This window comes from Peromyscus leucopus, chromosome 5 (assembly GCF_004664715.2).
Source record: "Peromyscus leucopus breed LL Stock chromosome 5, UCI_PerLeu_2.1, whole genome shotgun sequence".
Lineage (NCBI taxonomy): Eukaryota > Metazoa > Chordata > Mammalia > Rodentia > Cricetidae > Peromyscus > Peromyscus leucopus.
Genome location: NC_051067.1, coordinates 119933167 through 119959173, shown reverse-complemented (window position 1 = coordinate 119959173; position 26007 = coordinate 119933167). Strand labels below are relative to the sequence as shown.

The following is a 26007-nucleotide window of genomic DNA, read 5'->3' as shown; positions in this document are numbered from 1 at the left end:
GAACCCAGGACCTCGCACATGCTAGCTAAGTGCCCCAGGGGCGTATGAATGGGTACCGCATGAGTGCCTAGAGTTACAGATGGTTGTGAGCCACCATGGGAACTGGGACTTGAAACTGGGTCCTCTGAAAGAGTAACGAGTGCTTTTAACCGCTGAGCCATTGTTCTAGCCCAGGGGCTTCCTGATGCTGTGACCCTTTAACACAGTGCCTCACGTACTAGGGATCTCCAACCATTCATTAGTCCGTCGCTACTTCATAACTAGTCTACAGGAGTGCCGCATATGTTATAAACATAATGTAAATATCTGTTATGCAGGATATCTGATAAGCAAATCCTGTGAAAGAGTTGTTCCAACCCCCCAAAGGGTCAAGACCCACAGGTTGATAACCGCTAAGGTCTAGCCCAAGGACCACTGTTTTTAGTAACACTAAAATTTTTTCACCCAGGCTAAAGAGATGGCTGCTCTTGCCGAGGACCAGGTTCAGTTCCCAGCAACAACATAGTAACTCAGGGGATCCAATGGGCTCTTCTGACTTCCATTAGCACTGCTGGCACATGGTACACAGACACACACGCAGGCAAAACACCCACTCACATAAAGTAATAATTAAAAAAAACATTTTTTTTTTTGTTCTTCAAGTAATTGTCACAGCCAGGTCTAGATTCTCTGAGCTTGAACCTACGTTAGCATTAAGTCTGCTTTCTTCACCAGCATGGAAAGCGGGCCAGTGCAGGATGTGTGTGTGAGCCCTTGTGCCTCTGCTGGGGTGGGGTGGGGTGTGGCACTCCTATAGACTGGGGGGTGGGGGTGGGGGCGGGTGATGACGACACAGACCTTAATGTGGCCATTTTGGCCAGGTTCCTCAGAATAAACTTCTCCCTCAGGCTTCTATGTGTGCCAGAGTCTCATCCTCCCTCCAGGCCATGATGTCTAGAAGGACCCGGGACACAATCTCCCCTGCAGCACTCACTCAGGCTGGCACGGACCCAGCTGGTCTCACCGCTGTCTTTGTGCACACTGGTCCTTTCTCCAACTGCCTTTCTCTGAGGTGACACTCTCCCACACTTCAAGACGACCTGGAAGCGGCCTGACTGGCAAACAGGACCAGCTGGCTCTCCCCTAGGACCTTCCACCACCCATACCCACCCCTGGCCCCGGCTGAGGCACACTTTTAATCATGACTGATCTGCTGGGGGCCTGGAATTCCACAAAGCAAGTCCTCAATGGCAGGGCCAGCCTCTGGTGGGGCAGAGCTGGGGTTTGTGAAGGTCTGCTACACAAGCTGACTCACTGACAGGCCACCAGGAGAAAGTATGCACCAGGTGCCAGAGCGGGGGAAGACGTGCTCCTGATCCCACATGCTCCTGATCCCACGGAGCTGGGAAAGGCCAGCAGCTCACCTCCTGATGTGCACACAGGGCTTGGCTCAGCTGGATAAGCCCGAGGGATACCAGGCCTAGCATGTTACTCCCAAAGCTGCGGCCTCTCCTCACAGGCTCTCCCTGTTCTCTCCAGACCAGTGGCCTGCTTCACCTCCAATGCTAGCTCTGTTTCCCAGCTTCCTGCTCCCTTACACTTTACGCTCTAGCAATGCTGAAGCGTCCACGGGACGCCATATTGCTTTAACCTCTGCACCATACAGCTGTTTGCTCTTCCCAGGATGCCTTTACTCATCTGGCAAACTCCTATTGATGCTTCAAAGCCCAGCTCAGATGTCACTGCCCTGGGAGACTTCCCGGTGCTCTCTCAGGATTCTGTCACTCCACTCCCCACACTACAGACCTCTATTTTGCAGTGATCCCATCCATTTGTCTTCCTACGACAGATGAATTTGTGACGGCCGGGTCGCTCCTGCCATTTGCGGACTTGGGTAACAGAGCAGGACACACATGCCATCCCAGTTCTTTCCTTTTCATTACAACGGCTCAGAGCTTAAAATGGCCCAGGAAAATATTTTACCCAAAGGTGCTTAGAGCGCTGCTGAATTCTGAGAAAGATTACCTTACTGTGTGTACTAGAGGGGTTTTAGTCACTGATTAATTAGGGGACATAACCGAGGCAAGAGAGGGTTTACCTGGCCAGTCACAGGGTGATGGCTGTAAGTGAAAGTCACACCTCCCTGGAGACTTGGGAATGAGAGGGGGACAGAGAGCTGCTCGCAGTGAACCCCAAAGACTGACCATCGTGCCCATGTCCAGTCAGCGGTGCTCTGTGTTGCATACTGAGGCAGGATGGGGAGTGGGCAGCAAAGTGACCTGTCAATGGCCAGGGCTGTGGTGCAGCCTGGTGCTTTAGGAAGAATCTCACGACTGGGCACCGGGCTGGGGGCCGTTAGAGGGATGAGGGAATGGGAGTGAGGTCGTCAAGGCAACTTACCACAATGATGTTCTCGTGCTCCTGAGTGGTCAGGTTTGTGTTCTAAAGGACAGAGAAAGAAGGAAAGCACAGTCAACAAAACCGGGCACGTGGTCCCAAGGATCCACAGCACAGCAAAGCGTTTTCAGTGTTCCCCAATCCCCTCTCCCAGCCACTTCTTCATTCAACACATCAGGTCAACTCTGGGACAGGGCAGGAAAGTGGGTACATCTTCGTTAACTTAAATTGTCAATTTAACACAGCCCGGATTGACCTGTGGGCATGTCTGTAGGGACCGTCTCAATTTGACTGTTGATGGATGTAGAAGGGCACAGCCCATTGTGAGCGGCACCATGCCCTATACAGACAGTCCTGGGCTGTGTCAAAAAGCTAGCTGAGCATAAGCCTGAGTGAGCCAGCATGCAGAGTTCCTCTGTGGTTTCCGCTTCAAGTTCCTGAGCTCCTGCCCTGACTTCCCTCAGTGATTGACTGCAACCTGTAAGCTGATATTAAACCCTTTCATTTCCTAAGTTACTTCTGGTCAGGATGCTATATCACAGCCACAGAATGGAAGCGAGAGCAGCAGGCAAAGGGAACACGGAGCTTCCTGCCCACATCTCACAGCTCTGTGGCCTGGGGTGACTCATGTCTTGTTGACTCAGTTACCACTCTGGCAAATGGGGGTCTTGATACCTGCACCTCATGGGGCTGCCATCTGAGGATTCAGACTTAGTTCTAACACTGCTTAGAACCAGAGGGTGGGTTCATGACACACAAGGAAGAAAATGGACCTTTTGTGAGTCTCCACTCTGTGCTGGGTAAACCTTTTATTTTAGATCAATATGTTATTCCGGTTGTTCTCAAAGTAGCCCCCCAAGGAACACTGATGCACCATGAGTGCCCCCGAGATGTCCCAGCTAAACACACATTTGACAATGGGTGTCTACAACAAAATTAGGTTAATAAACTTGCTTTGTTTTTTGGTCTTTTTTCCCTCCTGGATCTGGCGTCTGTTAAACTGACTGTATGTAGCCTTCCTGTGAGTACGGAGGAAAGGGTAGGAACCATGGAAAATTCAAAGCACCTGCTATTCTTGTTTACACCTGTCAACTGGGTCTCTTCTGGAAGACATGGACTGTCACCAGTGTCCACTTGCATTTCTTCCTTCCTTCCTTTCTTTTTTTTAAGATTTATTTACTTATTACATATACAGTGTTAGTGTTCTGTCTGCATGTATGCCTGCAGGCCAGAAGAGGGCACCAGATCTCATTACAGATGGCTGTGAGCCACCATGTGATTGCTGGGAATCAAACTCAGGACCTCTGGAAGAACAGCCAGTGCTCTTAACCTCTGAGCCATCTCTCCAGCCCCCCACTTGCTTTTTTCTTTCTTTTTTATTTTTATTTTTTGTTTTTGTTTTTGTTTTTCCAGACAAGGTTTCTCTGTGTAGCTTTGTGCCTTTCCTGGAACTCACTTTGTAGACCAGGCTGGCCTCAAACTCACAGAGATTCGATTGCCTCTGCCTCCCAAGTGTTGGGATTACAGGCGTGCGCTACCACCACCCAGCTTTTTAAATATTTTTTATTTTATGGGCATTGATGTTTTGCTTGCATGTATTCCAGATCTTGGATTACAGACAGTTGTGAGCTACCATGTGGTTGCTGAGAATCGAACTCAGGACCTCTGGAAGAGCAGCCAGTGCTCTTAACCTCAGCCACCTCTCCAGCTCCCCACTTGCATTTCTTAACAGCCACATTTGGAGCTGAGAGTTGGCATGAGACGGGGCCCTTGCCCCTATCATCACAACAGTCTGATGGGAGCAGGGGTATCGAGCAGGCCTGCACCAGCTGAAGCCAAAGGAAAGCTACCAAGCCGGATATCTGCCTTTGCCCCAGCAATCTGGGGTACAGGAAGCTGAGACAAGGGCCAGCCTCTAAGCACCGAGCGGGGCCTCCTGCCATCTTGAGTGTCCAGGACAAGCAGAAGGGTGTTTCTCTGACTGTAATCCCTTTATCCTTCTGTGAAGCCTGTTTCTAGTGAACTGTTAAAAAACACTAGTCACTCTGAGTCACAGCAGACGAAAGCCAGCTCCGCTCTTCCCTTACGGAGGCGACGAGCTTTATGCTTGGTCCACGGATTGTGCTTCATTTTCACTTTGAAAACCTTCTCTATTACATTTACTCATTTCGTACGTGGGTATGCACGCATGTCACGGCACCAAGTACGGTGGGGGTCAGAGGAGAACTCACGGGAGTTGGTTTTCTCTTTCTGCCAGGTAGACTCGAGATCTAACGTGAGTCATCAGGCTTGGCACCAAAGGCCTTTATTCCTCCTGGCCATCTTGCCAGCCCCTGCTTTATGATGACAGGTGCTGGGTTTTTTTTTTGTTTTTTTTGTTTTTTTTTGATGACCCACTGACTAATGAGTTACTTGGGGCTTATCCCAGCACAGCCACCGACCTGATGCACAAGGAAACAGTGTTGGAACAGGGACCCGAAACTCTGTCTGCCCTGAGCTCAAAGCTTTTATTTCTGCACAGCGCTATAGCATTCAACCCTGGGGCAGTTCCCGATGCTGGGCTGTGTGGAAACCTATACAGTTCTCTGAGGAGACTCAGGTGTGCACAGCCTGTTCACTGACAAGGAGACTTCTCCCTACATAGTTTTTGTAGGTTTGGGGTTTTTTAAAAAGATAAATAAATTTATTTTAGGTGTACCAGTGTTTTGCCTGCATGTATGTGCAGGGCTGTAAGCTTTCATGTAGTGGCTGGGAACTGAACCTGGGTCCTCTGCAAGAGCAGTAAGTGATCTTAACCACTGAGCCATCTCTCCAGAAATCATTTGTCTGGTTTTGTTTGTTTGTTTGTTTGTTTGTTTGTTTCTGAGATAGGGTCTCACGTAGCCCAGACTGGCCTGGAACTCACTATTGTCAGCAAGGATGGAAGTGAACTCCGGATCTTCAGCTTCCACCTCCCAAGGAGATTACAGGTGATCTCAGCTCCTACATGCGACGTGAGCCTGGTCACTGGGTGGACCTGGGGGTGGTCCCTAGTCAGCTGCGTCCTTGGTGATCAACATCAACTTGCTAAGATTTAGAATCACCATGGAAACAAAAATCTGGACATGCCTGTGAGAGTTTCTAATTTGGGTTAATTGAGATAGGAAGACCCACCCTAAACGGGCAGCACTACCTCTGGGCTGGGGTCCAGGGCTGAATAAAAAGGAGAAAGTGAGCTGAGCACCAGCGTTCATCTCTCTCTGCTTCCTGACAGGGGATGCAGTGTGTCCAGCTGCCTCAGGCTCTTGCTCCCATGCCTTCCCTACCACGGCGGACCACACCTTCTTCGATCTGCACACCAAAATAAGCCCTTCCTGAAGCTGTTTTTATCAGATCAACTTTAAAATCACTACTAAACAACTGGACATCTATCAGCCTGGCTTCTGAAAGGTGAGCATCTTTCCCTCACTCTGGATTCGAAGCCTGAACTCAGGGCTGGACACTGGGCAGGAAGCCCTGAGATTTGGAACCTCGACTGTGATTCCCACCAGCACACGGCCCTCGACAGAACGAAGCTCGCTCCCAGCTGCGTATCCACCCCGCTTGTCTATCTGCCACCACTTTCTACCTCACCCAGCTCCTCTAGGGGGGGACCCCCAATATTCGGCATCAGAGAGGACCCGAGTTCCTGGGCTACCCGGTGGTGGCCAGCCTAGGACAGTGGAGAAAGGGGGATGGCGTATTCAGGAGTTTGAAGGGAGCATGCACGGGAGTGAACTGCGACACAAGGGGATGGCACTCTCCAGAGAGAGGGATGAAGACATCACTCAGACGGCTGACTATTTTAAACAGGGAGCCAGCAACCCTCGCATCCCCAGGGGCCAGGCAGGGCACATAAGCGAGAGCGGTGTGGCTATTTGCAGAGTGCAGGAAACAGCACCGAGGGCAGTGCACAGATCCCAGTGGGTTGCCGTGGAGTTTGGGAATACTCCCTCAACTCGCTTGGGGCGAACGGATGATGCCTCTCCATGACTGCTGCAGCCCCTGATGGAACATGGGCTGGGAGGGCAGTGGCTTGGTGTTATTCCACTATCCATAACCGCGCCTGGCCCCTGGCACAGGCTCTAGCACAGGGCTGCCTGGCAAAGTGGACGGCGCTAGCCAGCCCGGAACAGGATGCTGAGTAGCACTAGCTGCCCGATGTAGCCAGATTTTCCGTCTTTAAAGAGAACCTGGAAATGGCCATTGTGCTGAAATCCGATTCTTTTTCACTACTTTTTTTTGCCTTGTTTTGTTTCACAATTTCATATATGTATGACAATTTCCTGCTGCCACCTGCATCATGCACACGGTCTGGTCTTCAAAAATGTTTGAGTGAGGCCAACAACGCCTATCTGTGGACAGCTGGGGGTGAACGGGACAGAAAGCTGGCAAGGGCCGGACAAAACCAGAATGAGATCCTGCCTCGCTGGACAGAGCAGGATGGGAGGTTTTTTTTTTTTTTTTTTTTCCTTTTTCTTTTGAGGATGGGAGGTTTTATCTAGGGCTCTCAACCTGTAGGTGGTGACCCCTTTGGGGGATCAACAACCCTTCCACAGGGTCTGCCTGGGCTGTGTTTCCAGCCTGGATACTGACGAGAACTGAGTGTGGGGTAACCGCTATGGCAGCCCTTCTCAACCTGGGTCTCGATTCCTTTGGGGGAGAGGGGGTCACATATCAGATATCCTGCATATCAGATATTTACACAACGATTCATAACGGCAGAAAAATTACAGTTATGAAGTAGCAATGAAAATAATTTTGTAGTTGGGGTCACCACAACAGGAAGAATTGTATTACAGTGTCACAGAATTCGGAAGGTTCAGCACCACTGATCTAGGGCGTTAGAGGACCACAAAGCTGGCACTTGACCATGGTAGCTGCAGTGACTGCTGGCAGAGCCACCATCCAAATCTTGGGTCTGACCTAGGACTTAGCAGAGGCAACAGTCACCCCTAGACCTCCAGACAGGCCGGAGGCAACTGGAGCCAGCGAGCCTCACTCTCAATGTCCTCAAAGCTTGATGGGAAACACTGGTTTCTTTAGTAACCACAGGGAATGGCACACCATGGGTAGATCTCTCTCCTGCTCACTCAGATGCAGCTGGCAACAAGATGGGGTGAAGATAGAGAACTTAAAGGGGGAAGGGGGCCACGTCAAGCCGAGGGTGCATCTTACCTCCGAGAGCAGTTTTGAGACGATTTCCAGTGGCGCCTGGTTGATGGAATCATCCTGGAGTGGGGACGTGAGGGCCATGTCCACCAGTGTCCGTATCTCCTTCAAGACAACCTCCCAGCGGCTCGGGTTACTCAGGACTTTCTTGTATTTGTAAATCTTTTTCTGGGTGGAGAGAGAAGAGGGGAGTACATCACCGATTTAGCCAAAAGACTCAAGGTGATCAAAGAAATCTCCCTGGTCGAGGGGGTTGAAAAGGCCCTGGGAAGTTGTCAACATGGACTGAGCTCTTCCCCAAAAGGAAATGGATGCATGAAGAAAGAAACAGGCTCCATCCAAGGTCAAGGGTGCGTCTGCAGACAGGCAGGCTCCGAACGCCGCCGGAACAGCAATTTCCCACCCTGTTCCCGATGACACATAAAAAGGAATTGGGAGACTGCTCTTTTAGATCGCGTCTTCCGCCAAACTCAGTCCCCAAGTCGCCAGGCAGAGTCAGAGTGGGAATGTTCCCGGCCCACAGGAGGATTCCTATGAGCAGCGTTTGTGCCTGTGCAGACCCGATGAGGTCTCTTGGCAAAGAACAGGATGGTCAGGATGAAGGCCAGAACTCAGCTCCAGCCAGGTAGGGACTGAGTCCAGGACGGCCCAAGGAAGCCAGGCGAGGAAGACAGAGGCACGCTCACCTCAGTCGTCGGCGCAGCCTCCAAACCCGAATGCAGGGCAGGGGCTGCAGCCTCCTGGATTTGAGGCACCGTTAGTTCCGCCTCTCTGACATCATGGAAACAGAGGCCTTGAAGGGCGGAGGTCCAAGCCAAGGGCTCCCCTCCCATCTCTGTCTCTGTGGCTGCCTGCCTGCTCCTGCGCCGCCCTGCTTGCTGGGACTCTCAGCAGGACGAGCTTCATCACTTAGTGCTAAACTCCTTGCTCCTCGGGGGTTGGGGGTGGGGGTGTGGGGGGAGCCTAGTCTTAGAGTCACCACACCCTGTGCCAGCAGCCAGATGGGGGGGCATGCCACAACCTCTGAGCCAAAGACTGAATGGGGAAAAAGAGAAGGGGAGGGGCCTTACTGTGCCACTTCTGAATGAAGAATTACAAAATGATTTGAGGACCTGGGCTGAAAAGAAAGTATTGGGAGATGGGTGTGTGTGTGTGTGTGTGTGTGTGTGTGTGTGTGTACATCCCCAATCCCACAGGATGGGGATGGAACCAGGGTGAGAATGGTTCTTTTTAGAGATGATTTCACCTGAAGGGCCCTAGGTCCCACATCCATACATTAGGAGATGGGAGGTACTGGAGAAATGCCTCCCCACCTCAGTAAGTCCCACATCCATCTTAGTCCCATATAGTTCATTTCCTTTATGAAGTTACACACACACACACACACACACACACACACACACACACACACACACACTCCCCAGACAGAACATCCGATATGAATGAAACTCTGATACATAATTTGTCTCTTTCACACACTTACAGCCCACAGGGACACAAACGGCACACTCCATCCTTTTTCGCACACTCTGCACTTTCCTGGTGCTACCCACTTGCTGGTTGACCCCTCCTGCCGCCTAACATGTATCTACGCAGAAACTGTATCTACGGGGTGTTTTCTGTTTTGTTGAGGAACCGTATCAAGCAACCCAGGATGGCCTGGAACTTGCTAGGCGGTCCAGGTTAACCTCCAACTGCTCATCTTCCTGCCTCTGGCACTACAGGTGTGTGCCACCACACCCAGCTCCCCGTGGCATTTTTAAATGCCCACCCCCCACCATTCCTTCTTTCTTCACTCTAGTTCTTCCGTCTCTCAACTTGTCCCAGCCCCCTCTCTCCTCCCACCTCCTTGACCTCACGGCTCTGTGCTGGAGTCCCCGGTTCTCCACGGCGCTCCTTGGAGGCTGACACCGGGCTACAGAGGTGAAAGCAGCACCGTGCACAGTGCCGGGGGTGGAAGGGAATCGGGAACGTCCACGGACTTCCACGCTCTGAGGACGGAGGAAGCGTGGCAAGTTCTGCTGGGGCCGAGCACCCCAGCGACAGATGTTTTATGTTGGTGAAGAGGGTGGCCATGAGTGTGTCCCCGACTTCATTATTTTAATGACAAGATGTATACACCCAGGTCTACACAGGCTCCTCTGTACCTGTCACTGGTGTTTTCCTCGAGGCTGTTGACTGATCGTCCCCTGAGCTCTGGACTCTCGGGTTTCAGTGTGTACTAGAAAACCATGTCCTTGTCAAAGACCGATAAATTATTTTTTTTAAAGTGTCGTCACACAATGAGGATCACCAAGACAATCCATCCCCAGGTCATGCCACTTGTGCCGAGTGGAAGTTCCCATAAATCCTTCTGCAAGCTATTATGTTTGAAAGAAGAATTACTTAATTATTTCTGTAAAGATGATGTTCACTCATTAAAAAAAAAAAATTGAAACCATATTGAAAAGCACAAGGCCGGGGTGGGGGGGTATCCTACAACCCAGAAATAGCCGTCATTAATATATGTGGCAAGCATGGTCATGGCCAACCCTCATATAAACTCTGCACAACATGGCTGGCTGTGGTGCCACATGTGTGTAATCCAAGCACTCATTTGGGAGCTAGAGACCACGGGTCTGCCATGAGCTGGATCATCCGGTAAAATGCTTACTGGGCAAGCATGAACGGTGGCATGTGCCTATAATCCCAGCGCTGGAGGGGAGATAGGAGGATCCTTGGGGCTTGCTGGCCAGCCAATCCTGGCTGAGTCAGTGAGCTCCAGCCTCTCTCTCTCTCTCTCCCTCCCTCTCTCTCTCCTCCCTCCCTCCTTCCCCCCCCCCCCAGTCTCTCTCACGTAACACACACGCGCGCGCATTTGAGGCCATCATGGGCTACAAAGAGACCCTATTTCAAACAGGAACTCTGCAACATATAACCAGCCTATGAGGTGGGCAGCCATGGACAGCTTTCAGAACAGACACCATAGAGCAGGGGTTCTCAGCACAGGGCCCACATATCAGATATTGACATTACCATTTACAATAGTGGCAAATTTATAGTTACAAAGTAACAACGAAAATAATTTTACAGTTGAGGGAGGCTGTCACCATGACATAAGGAACTGTATTAAAAGGTTGAGGACCACTGCCATAGAGACAGAGGAAGGGAACTAGAGGCAGACCAGCTTCAGAGACCAACCCTTACCTCCAGTGACCTGGCCGTGGTACTGACAGGCCTTCCTTTAGCTGAGGGACACTGCCTTCAGAGATAGCGTTCAGACACGGTGCCAAGGGCTAACATTCAGTTAGCACAGGACAGGAGTAGGCACACTGCTAGCTAGGTTCTGATGAGCACTGTCTGGTTCAGTTCTAAGGCCCTAGGACCTGGACGCCCGGCCCAGGTTAGAGCATCCTGAAAACAGATTCTCAGTCAAATAGCTTATGATTGGCAAAGCAGTGAGAGGAGACGTTGGTGCAGAGGGTGAGCAAGAGATGGGGAGGCCTTTCTCCTCACTGTCCATCTGAAGGCAAGACGGGTCGCCAGCAGCTCTACTGGTGCCACCCACAGAAGTTCTGCCAGAGTTCTCACTACTGCCGCATCTGCTCTAACTACCAGTCCCATCTAGAAGGGCATGGGCTTGGCCAAGATGGACTTAAGTGACCTTGAATGGATTGTTCCAGGTCACTTACCCAGTGAAACAGATCATGCTTGTCTCTGTACATAAAAACATTAAAAAAAAAAAAAGGAATAAGTGGGCACTTTCTACCCTGATGATATGGGCACCTGGCAATGTCATCTACGTGGGTAGCGGAAATTCAATCCTGCTAGGGGCTTTCAAACACAGGCAGATCTGCCTGCAATTCAGGGAGCAGAGGCCACAGATCCACATGTTCCCTTAAGTCTAATACTGATGTCTTTCTGGAGCCTGAGCCAAGATGGTCTCAGGGCCACGACTATTCAGGCACAGTCATGGCATCCAAGGTGAGCAGGCTGCAAAAGCAGATGATGCCGTGAGCAGGACAGAGCGGCCATAGCATCTGCTGTAGGACCGTTGGAATCCCAATTCACAAGACCGTCACAGCCAGGAGGGAGAAGCAACCAGCCTAAAGCCAAGCAGCCACAGAGACTCAAACTGGCACGAGTCAAAACGGACTGCAGAGTCTCTAAAGGCCTCACTTTTTCCACCCCAGCCCTTGAGAGCAGCGGTGTCAAGGGGAGGGGCAGGATGGGTCAGCCAAGAGACACTGAAGAGGTGTCAAGGAGGCTTGGTGGCAGGGTAAGGGTCAGGAATAAAGCTGGACACAGGTGATCAGTGGGTGAGAAGTATGAGAGGGAATGGGCAGGAGCAGTGGGTAGAAGGGCAATGATGCTGCAGGAGAGAGTGGGTGGAGCAGACCATCCAGGGTTCCAGGTCCTTAGCCACGCCCCAGGTGACATGTTAGAATCATCCCTCTGATGAGCTCAGCGGGCGGTGAGTCATGGTGGGGGCTAGGATGAGGCCACTTCTGGAATCCTAGCTCCCTAGAGGCAACAGTCTTCCCACTGAGTCTGCTCTGCCAGGAGCCAGGAGTTGTGGAGGGGAGGCAAGGGTCCTGAAGCTGTCATGTGGCTGGGCACACGACTGATGTTATTATAAGGCTTGACTTAGTGTGCGGGCTGACAATATGAAGCCCATGTTCAAACCCAGGCTTGGCTGTTTGTATACAATGACGCCGAAACATGGCCCTTCTCTAAGAGTTGTAAAATTCAAAGCAAACAGAACGTGCAACAGAAATTGAGTGTGGCCCTCAGAGCCCCAAAGAGCCGCCACCTGGCCCTGCGTCAACAGTGCCTTGCCAAGCCCTGGCTCATGAGTCAGATCCAAGTTTGGGAGTAGACACACGGAGAGATGCTCACAGCTGGCTATGGTGGCACACACAACTGTCACACCAGCACTGTGGGGGTGGGGGGAGGCAGGAGGAGCAGGAACGCAAGGTCCTCTTTGGCTATGTAAGTATTCAAGCCCAGCCCAGACAACTTGAGACTGTGTGTCAACGCAAAGCAACAAAAAGCAAGACAACCAAACAAAATGGTTTTGATGCTCGCCATTACAAGCAAGCTACTGTGGAAATACACATTACAGTGGTACAGAGATACCATTTCACGCCCACTGAGATGACTGTGATGGGAAAAGATAGGCAATATCAAATGTTGGCAAGGCTGTGGTCACACCAATCCCTGAGCATGGCTCTTGTGAAGTGAAAACGTACAGCCACACATGGCAAAATCATTCAAGTCCCTGCCTCCTGCCCTCTTGTGCTGGGGAATCAAACCCAGGATCCTGCACGTGTTCTTACCGCTGAGCTATGTCCCTGGCTGTTTGGCAGTCTGAAGATGCCAAGCATGCACTGACCGCATAGCTCAGTGATTCTGTTTCTAGAAATCTGCCAGAGAAAAAAAGAAAAGCCTAGTCCCACAGAGATAAGCACATGAGTGTCCATGAACAAAGTCAATGTGGTGGAGCCACCCTGGAAATGTGGGGGGAAAAAATGGAAAAAAGAATGAATGCATCTTGCGACAGCCTAGATCACCTCATGGTCACTGTATCTAGTGACAGAAGTCAGACATGATATACAGTTGGTCAAGCCATAAATTTACTAAAACCATCAAGCTGCATACTTACTATGGCTAATAGTAATGCCATGCAACTTATACCTCAAATAAGCTATTTTTAAAATATATAATGCCATCTAGGAAGATACAGGTGAGCAGACAAAGCCAAAGGCAACATGGCCTGTTAAGAGTATGGGTTTTGCAATAAGCAGATTTCAGCTCAAATTTAAACTCTATTTCTACCATCTACCCATTCATCCATCCATCAGGTATTTATCTACCTATCCTTCACCCACCCACTCATCCATTTATCCATCTATCCACCTATTCACCTATCTATCCACTCACCCATTCATTCATCGACCCACCCATTTACCTTTCTATCTACCATCCACTTAGTCTTCATTTATCTACCCGTTCATTGACTTATCCATCCATATCCATCTACCTATTTACCTACTCATTCACCTAGCCATCTATCACTCACTTACCCACCCATCTTTCACCCAAAAGTTTATGCACTCATCCCTCCATCCCCACCACCCACTTACTCATATATCCACCCATCCTTCACCCATCTATTCACTTGCCCATCTGCCCACTCACCCACCACCTACCTACTCACTACCCCCATCCAACAAAGATTATGTGAAGCCTTCAATCATAACATGCCAAGTATTATGCTAAGTCCTAAGGAGACTGGTAAGAAGAGCAGTCAGGCCCTGGGATTTACAGTCTATTGTTTGACTGCCATCCCTCATCCGCAAAGCAGTAAAAACGGTAACTACTTCCAAAGGCTTGCTGGGATTCTCCATGAAAGAACACCCATGAAGCACTTAATCTACTTCCTGGCTGCACAACTACAGACAGATAACATCACCTACCAATCTCAGGAGGGAGTGGTCCAGAGCAGGCAAGACTAGGAAAGGCTCTCAGCATTTGTGGCAAAGCGCCCCCAGCCAACGATGAACAGAGCCAGCAGGCAGTGCCTCCTGCTTCCCTTCTGGCAGAGCCAGTCACTCCATGGCTGTCCTCACCCTCTCTGCTTATCAAGGAAGGGACGTTACCTGGGCAACACCAGCCATCTCTCTGGAAACTGCTCCTGTGGCAGAAGCGGGCACAAGACACTGGGGTTCTCACGCCTGAGAGAGTGGAGCCTCTTAGCTCTCTTTCACAGGAGACAAGCTGTCATCAGGTGGGTGTCCCTCCCCTCACCAGGAGAGGTGTGGCTCAGAATGTACTGGAAACGCTTTTCCCAAGGAGGGGGGCCACACAGCTCTGCTGCCTGCTGCAGCCTCTGAGGCTCGCATGCCCACAAGTACGCATGCTCCTCGTCACTTGTCACGGGTACTCTGAGGAGCTGCGGAGGGGAGGACGTCCCTACGGAGATGGAGCTTAGCAAGCTAAGGAGGACGTGGACTGGCTTTGACACTTGATTTCCAGGTCCTGCATGGAGTTGCCTGGCCTGTCTGAAAGCTCCTGGCCCCAGGGGGCTTCTGACAGTCAACTTAATTAGAATGAAATGTAAGTGGAAGGCAGCTTCTCAGCCATGCAGTCGCTCTGCAGCTGCTGAGAAGTGGCCGCTACACCAAACGGTGCAGATGGAGGACACTGGTGTCACCACAGAAAGAGCTATGGGGCAGTGCCAGGCCCCTGTCACCATGCCCAAGGTCCAGCTCATCTGCCTCTCCATAGAGCAGACAGCACTGTGCTCAGCACAAGGACACAGCCTCTATCTGCCTCCTTCCATAGGGAACACGGGTTCTCCAAGCCCCCAGCTAGTAGGTGTGTCCAACCTTTTGACACTGCAACACGACACCTACACCTACACACACACACACACACACACACACACACACACACACACACACACAAGCACGCATGCCCATTATAATGTTAGCACTTTTGTGCTGGGCCACATTCAAAGCAATCCTCTTACATATGAGCGACGGGGTGCAGGATGGACAGGCCTCAACAGGTACCCCCCTCTCAGGCTTTTCCTCCAAAGTGTGGTTTCATAGTGAAATGTCCCCCACAGACTCGTGTGTTTGAACACTCGGTCCCCAGGTGCTGGAGCCGTTTGCGGAGTTGGCAAGACCTTCTGGATGTTGGAAGCAGGTGGTGAGGGTGGGGCATGAAGGCTGCAGGTGGGCTCTGCTTCTGGCCCTGTCTCTTTACTCCCTAGCTGGCATCATGTCCTAAGCAGCTACCACCTGTCTGCTGTCGTGTGTGATCCCCCACGAGGGGCTGTGAGACTGAACAAATCTCTCCTCCCTGAAGCTGTTCCTGTCAGGTACTCACTCTATCACAGTGACAGGAAAAGTTACTAATTTATGTGGTGGCCCCCAGAGTCCCTTGCACACCCAGTGAGAAAGGCAGGCTGATTACACCCCTGTCCTGACTCTACACCTGCTATGGGCTGTGGATGTTGGTGCGGGCAAACACACAGCCTTCTAGACATATCATAGACATGTATGAAAATGTCATAATGAAGCTCACCATCATGTATAATTAATAAGCTAATAAAAGCATTAAAATGCTGTAAATGCAAGTTGCTTTTATCAGAAGATGGGCCCTTCTGATCTAGAAATATTTGAAGACGAAGGTGAATACTCTGCTTCCCTCTGATGAAGATCCTTCCTTTGCCGCAGGCTTGAAAGATGAAATAAACCCTTTCCTCCCTGAGTTACTTTTGGTCATGGTGTTTGTCACAGCAACAGAAAGCCAACAGATAGCTGAGAAAGCCTGTGAGCCTGGCTGTCTGGGGACTCCAAGTCTGAGAGTGAGCTCTGCTGTCTTTGCTGTACATACATGTCCGTTATCAAGGTGGGAGTCAGACACCGATGAACTGCCTGCCAGGCATCCTGAAGCATATAGTTCCGTAGCACATCATGCATAGCTGTCATCCCAAAGGAAACTGAGGACTTCCAACAGTCAACACCCCTTCCCCTCCAACAGCTAGTCTCCTTCTGGTTTCCGGACAAGTCACGGAACTGGAGTCATACAAACACATGACCTTTTGAGCCAGGCTTTTGTCACTCAGCAAGCTGGCCTCATAGTTGACAGGCACCCCAGTGAATTGTCAATATTCAGTCCTTCTCAGGATGTGGAATTCATCGTGTGGCCAAATCAACTGCTGCTGAGCTACTTGTCCATTGATAGGTGCTGGGCTGTTCCCATCTCTGCCTCTGTTCTCTGCAAACATCTGGATGGCCATCCGGTGACTTCCGCTGAACCATGTGGGTCTTTCAGTGGACCTAGATTTGGCCAGCAGTCACTGCTGGCCCCTGCTCATCAGTAGAGGAATTCATCCATTTTTGTTTTTCAGGTGTGGGGGACAGGGAGGGGACATAACACACTCCAGCAATGCTACCAGTGAGGTAACCATGGCTACTCCCTAGACAGGAGCAGCTGTAGGTTGTGATGCCTTTGCTCTTCCTTTTGGAGGGCTCTGTACTGGTCAGGCTCTGTACTCAATACCTAATGCGTTATCTTCTTGTATGTTTGTGTAGGTACCCATAGGTGTAAGGGTACAAGTGGAGGCCAGAGGCCAGTCTTGGGTGTCACTCTTCAGCAGCTGTCCATCTTGTTTTCTGAGATAGGGTCTCTCACTGGCCCAGGAACTTGCCAAGCGAGCAAGCAGGAATCCAACTGTCAGCATTGGGATTTCAAGAGCACACCACGATGCCCGGCCTTTTTTTTTACATGAGTTCTGGGTATTGAACTCAGGTCTCCAAGTTTGCAAGACAAGCTTTACTGACTAAGCTATCTTCCCAGGCCCTCACATTAACTTCTGTCATCTCAACAGTACCTCAGCGAGGTGAGCCCCCACATCGTAGATGAGAAAATGGAGGCTGAGCGGTTAAGCCGCGCAGCTGGTCATCGCAGGAGTAGGGTAGCCGAGTTTGTAACCCGAGTGTGTGACCTCACGCCATCAAGCAGGGTGAACCCAGGGCTGGAGAGATGGCTCGGCAGTGAAGAGCACTGGCTCCTCTCCTAGGGGACCTGAATCCCAGCACCCACATGGTGGTTCACAACCATCTGTACCTTCACGTCAATCCCAGGAGATCTGACTGACGCTGTCTTCTAGCCTACGTGGGCATCAGGCACAGACATATATGCAATAAACACCCGTACACATAAAATAAACATAATAACAACAACTTAAAAAACCTGTGCCTTCCGTTCCTCAACATCTGCTGTCCCTTCCTGTCAGCTGCCGAGCCCAGCTGACGTGTGCCTGAGGAGCCAGCTCCTGGGTACTTTGTCTGGTAAAGGGACACAGCTTAGGCTCTCAGCCTCCTAAGTGACCACCAGAGGCAGGCTCCCTGTAGCTATTCCTGCTGCCAAGGAAACCAGACCCAGGTGGGTGTCCTGCTCTACTGGCTCTGGGCATCAGCTGGTTGCCTGGGTAACCATGAATCTGGCTGATGCGTGGATGACCCACCTAGGTGTCAGACTCCCAGCTGGGTACCACATCCCACTTGCGCTGCATCCCAGGCACAAACTGATCATCGCATTGATGCACTGTGCTTCCCACTGAGCTCATGTTCCTCGGAGGCAGGGATGAAGCTCCCACTTTCTCTGCAGTATTGTACAGGGTAGCCGAGCCACGTGGGGTAATGAAACTGCTGCTGGTAGTTTGTTCAAGGCAGAGAGGAGAATCAAACCTCAGCATCAGGACCAGAGGCACATCCTTCAAACAACTGTCAGGGACAGGGAACCCCGGGGGTCTGAGCCAAATACAGACTTGGCCTTGCAGATCTGGGCAGGGACTGCAGCCTGCACCAAGGGCTTTCAGGAAACCCTGGAGACTCCCGAGCCCTGTAAGAGCAAGATCCAACCCCCACACCTGCTGGCTGGCTGTGGGGTAGACTCATCCCAACCTGTGGCACAGATCAGATGGTGATGGAAGGGACCGTTCCCTTGTCCAGGGTCACCCTGCTGACAGTGTGGGTTGAACTGTGTCTTCCCAGGAGCTCTATCCCAGTCACAACTCAGGGCATCTGACTGTGACCTTATTAGGAAACAGGGTCTTTGCCGATGAGATCGAGTAAGATGAGATCATGCTGGACTAAGCTGGGTCCTGAACTGGTGCCCTTGCAAAAATATCACATGGAAACTTCCCCCACCACACACACACACACACACACACACACACACACACACACACACAATACCACATGTGCAGACACAAGAGAACGAAGCTGCATGGCCATAAGGAAGAAGGGCCAAGAATCGCTTGCAGTCCCTAGAAGCTGGACAAAGTCAGGCAAAGATACCCCCCAGAAGACTCCAAGGGAACAAGGCCCTGCTCACACCTTGACTCTGGCCCTAGAGCTATGAGAGAGACAGAGAGAGAGACAGAGAGAGACAGAGACAGAGACAGAGACAGAGACAGAGGGAGAGGGAGAGGGAGAGGGAGAGGGAGAGGGAGAGGGAGAGGGAGAGGGAGAGGGAGAGGGAGAGGGAGAGTTTTTTTTTAAAAGACAGTTGGATCTGGAGGTCCTGGGAAACCCATATAACTGGGAAGCAGCAGGTGAGGGCTGACCTGCGGCCGAGGGCCCTGGCCCCTCAAATCTAGCTGTCTCTTGAGCCAGGCTGATCCATCTAGCTCTATCACTTCACCAAGGGCTCACAGTGAGAGACCCTCAGCTCAGCCTCCGTTTGGTATGTGCTGGGTTCTCTTTTCCTTAGTCTTGCCAGGCTGTTCTGACTCCTCAGCGGGCTGTGGGATCTGCATCACCACCCCCAAAGCCTGCCCTGGCTCTGCTGCTGTGTACAAGACTAGCCCTGTGTGGCCTCAAGCAGGCTGGGCCCAGTCATCCACAACGCTCTACACCTGCATCATCCGTGATGTCAGAGGGAGCTACCTGGGGACCTGGCAGGGTGCAGGGAGAATCTCCAGGAGAATTCGGACAGGGACGTCAGCCTCAGCTGACGTACGGTCCTTGGCAAAGAGAAACCATGGGGGAAGATTCTACCCAGCATCTTCCTTTCACAACAGCAGACACCGTCAAAACACCCACTAATCAAGGCTTCTTCCCACAAGCTTCCCCAGGACTAACGCCCACCCTGGAAATCCTGCTAAGACCCTCAATCCCAGCTACACATCAGAAGCATTCTAAGGCTTAAGAGACTCCACGCTCGGGTGCACTGTAGATGGGTGGTACCCAGACATTGGGTGGGTACCAGTCTGTTGAGTGAGTGTACCTGTACGCCCCTGTTCACAACAGCATTATTCACAACAGCCAAGAGGTGGAAGGAACCCAAGTCCACAAGCTCATGAACCAGCTGTGGTACAGACACGCACTGTACGTACCACATTACATTACAAAGACTGCGTTACACAGTCTTTAAAAGGAAGGCAACGCTGACCCCTGCTACAGCCTACATGACCTGAAAGACATTCTGCGGAGGGACCAAGTCTCCTGTGATTCCACTCACGTTAAGGTACTGAGAGGAGTCAGCTCTCGGGGGACAACGTGTTGAAGTACAGTTGTTGGGGTTGGGGCAGGGAAATTGGGGCGTTATTTCTGGATGGGAATAGAGCCCCCGTCTGGGAAGACAAGGATGGTTGGTGGTGATGGTAACAGGACAGTGAGAATGCACTCTTATACAAGCAGGGGGCAGGCGGGCTGGGCACTCCACCTGGGCCTCGTCTGGGCCCTTTCCCACCTTCTTCACACACCACTGAGCCATCCCACTCAAGTACGCCCAGGAGATCTGGGGTCCCGGTGTCAGTCACAGAACCAGCGCTCCACACATCAATAGTAGGTCTGAGCACCTGGCTCTTCTGTCTCAACACCTGCTGGGAACTAGTCCAGACCAGTTCCTTCGGCTTTCCCTCCCGCCTGCTTCTGCAAGCCACCTCACACACAGTACCGGAGGCAGGACCTTCTAGACGCCACCAAAGTGAGGCCCACTGAGGTCCTGACACCCAGCCTCAACTTGGGGGTCACTCACTCACAATGCCTTTGGCTCGGTGGCCTCAATCACAGGCATTCTTGACTGACCGGGGCCCTACCCATGGCAAGCCCTTGTACCCTGACAGGCTGTAGCGGGGCCTCTCACTAAACATTAAAGCCAGGGGGAGTTGTTCAGCACAAACCCTTGTGATGGTTCATCTTCGCCGTCAACGTGGCAGGATTTGCACCCGCCGTGGAGACACACCTCAGGCATGTCCTGTGAAAGTGTTTTCAAAGAGATCTGACTGGGGTGGGAAGACCCATCATTCCTGTAACAGAACCATCTCCGGGGCTGGGGCCCCAGACTGAATCAAATGGAGCTGAGCACCAGCGTCCGGCTCTCCCTCGGCGTCCTGACCGTGGATGCAGCTGGACCAACTGCCTCATGCTCCCTGCGCCCACATCTTCCCTGCCCCACATCGTGGACTGCAGGACCAAGCTATGAGCCAACACAAACCCTTCTTTAAGTTGCTTTAAATTTTTTATTTTAGATTTACTTATTTTATGTGTATGAAGAATGTTTTGCCTGCATGCATGTATGTGCATCGTGTGCATGTCTAATGCTCTTGGAGGTCAGTAGAAGGTATCTGTTGGATCCCTGGATCTGGAGTCACAGGCAGTTATGAGGCACCCCAGGGGTGCCTCCACCAAGCTGCAGGCACGACACCTTGTCAGGAGCCTGGATAATAGAACTTGGAGAAAAACCAGGGTCTGGAATGTACAGTTGACTTCTGTGTGTGTTTTTTGACAGTCCACGATATTATCCTTGGATGTAGCATGAGGTGTGATCCTAGTACCTTCTCCTGATCTCGCACCAGGCAACTGCACTTTCCAGGATGGAGTTGGGATTCATACGGTAACACTGAGAACCCCAGGAAAACCCAATCGGATGCCAGGAGTGTGAGCTCCAGGTAAAGTGCATCATGGTGAATTCTCAGCCACCAATGAGAGGAGGGAGCACAACAGAGAAATCTAGGGAACACATCCAGGCATTGGCACCTGACCTTAAGCTCTGAGGGACACAGCGATGGGGCCTACTGAGGACAGAGGGAGGTATCAGATACTGAGGTGGAATTGGGGCCTGGCTACATTGAGAAAATTATTATCTGAGGGCTAGTTCTATTGTTTGTAAAATGTCACCTCCCAGGGACACTGTGCAGCTTAGATAAGATGACAGATGGGATGAATGGATGGGATCTAGTAGTCACTCAACAAACACTCATTGCGCATTCCTTTTTCTCTGGCTGTTGAAGCCTGGGTTGCATTCGTGCCATCCAGAGGGAATGTTGGTACAACACAGTGTACAGTGGCCCTACCCCCCAGTTCATGACTTTGAGACAGGGTCACATGCAACCAGACTGGCCTTGAATTTACATTACTAAGAGTGACCTTGAACGCCCAACCCTCCTGACTGCACTTCCTGAGTTCCCGGATGGTAGGTGTACACCACTGGCCCTGGTTTATGAAGTGCTGGGAACTGAACTCAAGGCTTTGTGCATGCTCGGCACATGCTCTACCAACTGGGCCCCTCCCCTACCTCACAATCAGACTCTCTACTTGAGACTGTGAGCCAACTTTGGAGAACCAACGAGACAGAGGGAACCTGTGCAGAGGCTCCGACCCAGACTTCAACGAGAGCCTTACCCGTAGGCACCTACAGGTACCTGATGCCATCTTGGGTGCCCTGACCTTCTGGGTGCCCTTTATTGTTACGGTCCTGGAAACCTAGCCCATCTAAGGACAGACACAGCCCCTGCAGGGTGTCTGGCTCGAGCCTCCATAGATCTGCCTCGGTTTTTCTGCCACTTTCGGGGTAGTCTCCTGGCACAATGTTGCCACCAGAGCAGTTCTGTTGGGTGACCCTGTGTCCCCATGAGTGGATATCTCTGCCTGTCTGTGGGGCTCGGTAGGTTCCAGGGCCACCCTGAAAGCTCCAAACACCCGATGCCACAAGGGCTTCAGGCTTTTGACACCTACACTGGAGAATCAGCTTCTCCCCAGGCCTCCCCCCGCTTCCCGGGACCTGCACCACCGCCCCACTGGGACCTGCCTGATCACCTCTGGAAGGGCGAGGGTGAATCCCTCTGTGGGGACAGCTGTGGTTGCTCTTTTAAGTCTCTGTTTAGCCTCGTTTCCAAGCCAATGAGCAGGCAGGAGCCACTGAGGTCAGCACAGAACTGCAGGCCACCGGTCATCTCCTCCACCGGTCATCTCCTCCGCTGGGCCACGCAACCACCATGCCACCCCGAGAGCATCTCCAGATCAGAGCAGCCCACTGCCACCACAGCCTCCCGGGGAGCAGAGGGCATGCCGAACGGTGACACTGCCTTCTGGTTATGTCTGGAAAACTCATCCACAAAGAGAAGGGGGTGGGGGTGGGGGGAAGAAATCAAATAAAATTCTGCCTTAAAGGGCAGAAAGAGGGCTTACCCACAACCCATGTATGTGAAAAGCCTCCCTGTGCGGCTCAGTGACTCATCGGTCCCCATCAAAGCGGGTGCTGATGACACATGGAAGCTCCAGTCCCCTCCTTACTTGGAAGGAAAAACAACCCACAGATGCCACTTCTTTCCTGAATGCTGGGAGAGCCATCATGCCGCTCTGGGGACTCAGGCAGGCCTTCGTATCAAAGGGATCTCAGAGCTGTCAGGTTTCTAGGAGGACTGGGGAAGGACAGAGTGAAGACCCAGCTCCTCCATCTTCTATCATGTGCACGTGTGTATTGTGCATGTACAAGTGTGGAAGGTCAGGAGCTGTCACCTGGATCTCCTTCCTCCCTTCCGAGACAAGGTCTCTCACTAGGACTCAGGGCTTCCTGATTAGGTGAGGCTGGCTGGTCACTGAGCCAGACAGGGACCTGTCTGTCTCTGCTCCTCCGTATTTTTTTTTTAAAGAGTTCTGAAGGTCAAACTTAGGTCCTCATGCTGAGCCATCTTCCTCTCCCCTCCCCCACTCTCTAGCCTTGCTGCTTGGGGCAGGTCACTGCCTCCGGTCTGGGTTCCAGATGTTTGGCCTATGGAGAGCCACCAGATCCCCAGGGTGAGGACCGGGTATCATAGCCCCTTGTACTGTTTGGAGACCGTGGATGCTCAGATTCTCTCCCCTGGTCCTTTTTGGGATCCCCGCTTCCCAATATGGACATCAGTGAATTACTAGAGATCTGAAGCCCCATCTAGTTACTCTGAACAGAATCCAGAGGCCCTTCTTCACCTGGGGCCCGGATCTCCGTTATCTAGGCTCCATAGGGCCAGTCAGTGGCCTTCCTTCCCATCAGACAGACGCCGGACAGAAACAGCTGCAAGGCGGAAGTTCTTACTTGGGCTCACAGCCTCAAAGGTCCCAGTTCAGAGCCATTAGGCTCCACTGTTTCTAGACTTAAGGTGTGGCAGGGTGACCAAGAAGAGGAGAGAAGGACAGAGAAACGGGACAGCGGAAAGGGCTAGTCACACCTCCAGGGGCTGACTTCCTCCAGTGAGGCCCCAACTCCTAAAAATGTCCATCAATTCTCAACAATGTCATCAAATCCTGTGCGGGTCTGTCAGATTACCGATCACTCAGGAAGCCAGCGTCCTCAGGAACCAATCACTTCCAAAAAGGCCACCAGCTGGCAACTCCCCTCCACATATGAGCCTTGGAGTGACATCTCACATTCAAACCTAGTGCTGTGGTTTAAGAATAGTAAATGGAGGGAGCGGGGCAGCGGTGGCGCACGCCTTTGATCCCAGCACTCGGGAGGCAGAGCCAGGCGGATCTCTGAGTTCGAGGCCAGCATGGTCTACAGAGCGAGATCCAGGATGGCCAAGGCTACAGAGAGAAATCCTGTCTCAAAAAACCAATAAACAAACGAACAAATGGAAAGTTCCAGAATTCCATTGTTTACAGGTTTACCATTTAGCATTGTTTTGAGCAGTATAATGAATAGTAGCAGCTCCCTCTCTTCTGGTCAAATGAAGTGTATCCACGCTGTATACACCACTAGCCTGTCAGTGGTTACCTCCTTAACCAAAGAGCTGTTGTGGTACCAGCGTTCACACTTATCTCACCCTCCTTTGACTTAATAATGGCCCCTGGGCACACAAGCCGTGACGGATGCAAAGAACAGCTTACGGGTATCCAACAAGCCCAGATACGGGCTCTGGTGCCGGGTGGTTTAGAACTTGGCAAAACACCACACACACATAGAGCTCGGGACCGGCTGGGCTTTGGTGCCCTTTGGGAGGGTTGAAGCCAGGGATGTGGTGGATCTCTTCCTGCATCTACAGAGACACCCTGCCATATAAGAGCCACAGGAACGAGGACCCAAACGGTGAGGAGAATAACGTCTGTGTGGTGTTTTAAAAGGAAGACAGCCTGAGCAGCCTGTTAGGCCACCGGCAGGGAGGGACAGCTTGTGGGGACGCAGGCTTGAGAAGGGAGACTCGATGCTCATTCATACTTTCCTGTGATTTTAAAGGACTACCGCAGACCTGCGCATGGTTCAGTGCGTGTTATTTTTTCTTAATTTATTTTTTTATTTGAGAATTTCATACATGAGTATTGTATTTCTATCACCCCTACCAACTCCTCCCATCTCTACCCTTATTCCCTCTCAAATCCCCAACTTCTCTAGTTATTGTTGTTACACACACATATATAATCTATTATAAGAATAAACTTCATATATATATAATATTGACTCTGCTGGTCCTATGTGGACGTGTTTAGAGTGACTACTGGGGACTGGATAATCTAGCAGGGAGCTTGTCCCTGAAGGAAATGGATTCTCCCTCTTTCGGTAGCCACTGATTGCCTGTTCTTCACGTAAGGGCGGGACCTTGTAAGATTTCCTCCGTCCACGATGGTATAACAACCGGTACCATTATCCAGGTCTTGTTTAGACAACTATATTGTTGAAATTTTGTGAGTGCAACATCTCTGTCATATCTAGACACATGTTATCTAACATGTGGCCCTGGTCCTCTGGCTCTTCCATTCTGTTCCCTCTACTAAAACTTTCTCCGAGTCTAGTGAGGATGACAGGCAGCTCTGCACGCTCGACAGTTAAGATCTGTGTGCTTCGTGACATGTGATCATGGTTCAGTTTTTAAAGCCCTAAAAAGGGGCAAGCAGGTACACAGCAAGCGGAAATTCTTTGTCCTTTTCAATATTTAAAAACAAACAGGAAATGCATTTTTTAGTACACCCTGCCCTAGGCCTCTCATCCCCTCAGAAGCAGTGAGAATGTAACTATTCAGGAAAAAGAGTGGTCAGGCCCGACTCACAGTAACTCTCCGGTGACCGTAAGTGTACCCCACAGCCTGGCGACTAACTCCCACACACCCGCAATGGGAATACGGGCACAGACACCACAGTGTTCCTGTCTGTCCCAGGCCTAACTAGACATGTCCTGTCACCAGAGGATTAACAAGCTGAAACACACCCACAGCAGAGCAAACGTCACCCAGCAGGGGCAGAACACAGCGTCACTCCACAAAGAACCCGTCTAAGTCTCAGAAACCCAATTTTCAGCCTACAAGCCCAAGGTACAAGTGAGTCCATTCACAATACTGAGTTCAAGCAGGCCAGACAGACAGATGCTGCTAGGAGCGTGGGCATTGGAGACCCAATCACGGCTGGTCGCCACACCTCACGTTCCCTGGGGAAGAGTTCTCCGGGTCACCTCTTCTGATCTGCAGGCTTCTCTCTAGGCTACTGGGAAGAGTTGATCTAGAGGACAGAAGAGCCTGTAACAAGCCTAGTCTGAGGGCACATGTCCATAATCATCTCTCAGATACGCTGGTAGCAGTGGCCGGAGGATAGCAAATTGGAGTAACTTAGCACGATCCCCTCCCCCAAGCAAACAAAACAGCCGCTGAGGGTATAACTCAGTGGTGGAGTACTTATTTACCTAGCACAGAAT

At 51.4% G+C, this 26007-nt stretch overlaps 1 protein-coding gene across 2 annotated transcripts in view; it reads right to left on the bottom strand.

The window, feature by feature from the left end:
* Positions 1-26007, bottom strand: part of LOC114697456 (c-Maf inducing protein) — a 199007-nt gene that overhangs the window by 40376 nt on the left and 132624 nt on the right. The window contains exons 1-3 of one of the 2 annotated variants that reach the window (XM_028875716.2): positions 14208-14414; positions 7573-7734; positions 2380-2421 (exon numbers count right to left, since the gene is read on the bottom strand). In XM_028875716.2, the coding sequence (XP_028731549.1) occupies positions 2380-2421; positions 7573-7734; positions 14208-14225 (222 nt within the window). In that variant the 5' untranslated portion in view covers positions 14226-14414. Of the gene's footprint in view, positions 1-2379; positions 2422-7572; positions 7735-14207; positions 14415-26007 lie in introns of those variants that run through there. The other variant, XM_028875715.2, reaches the window with a different exon arrangement.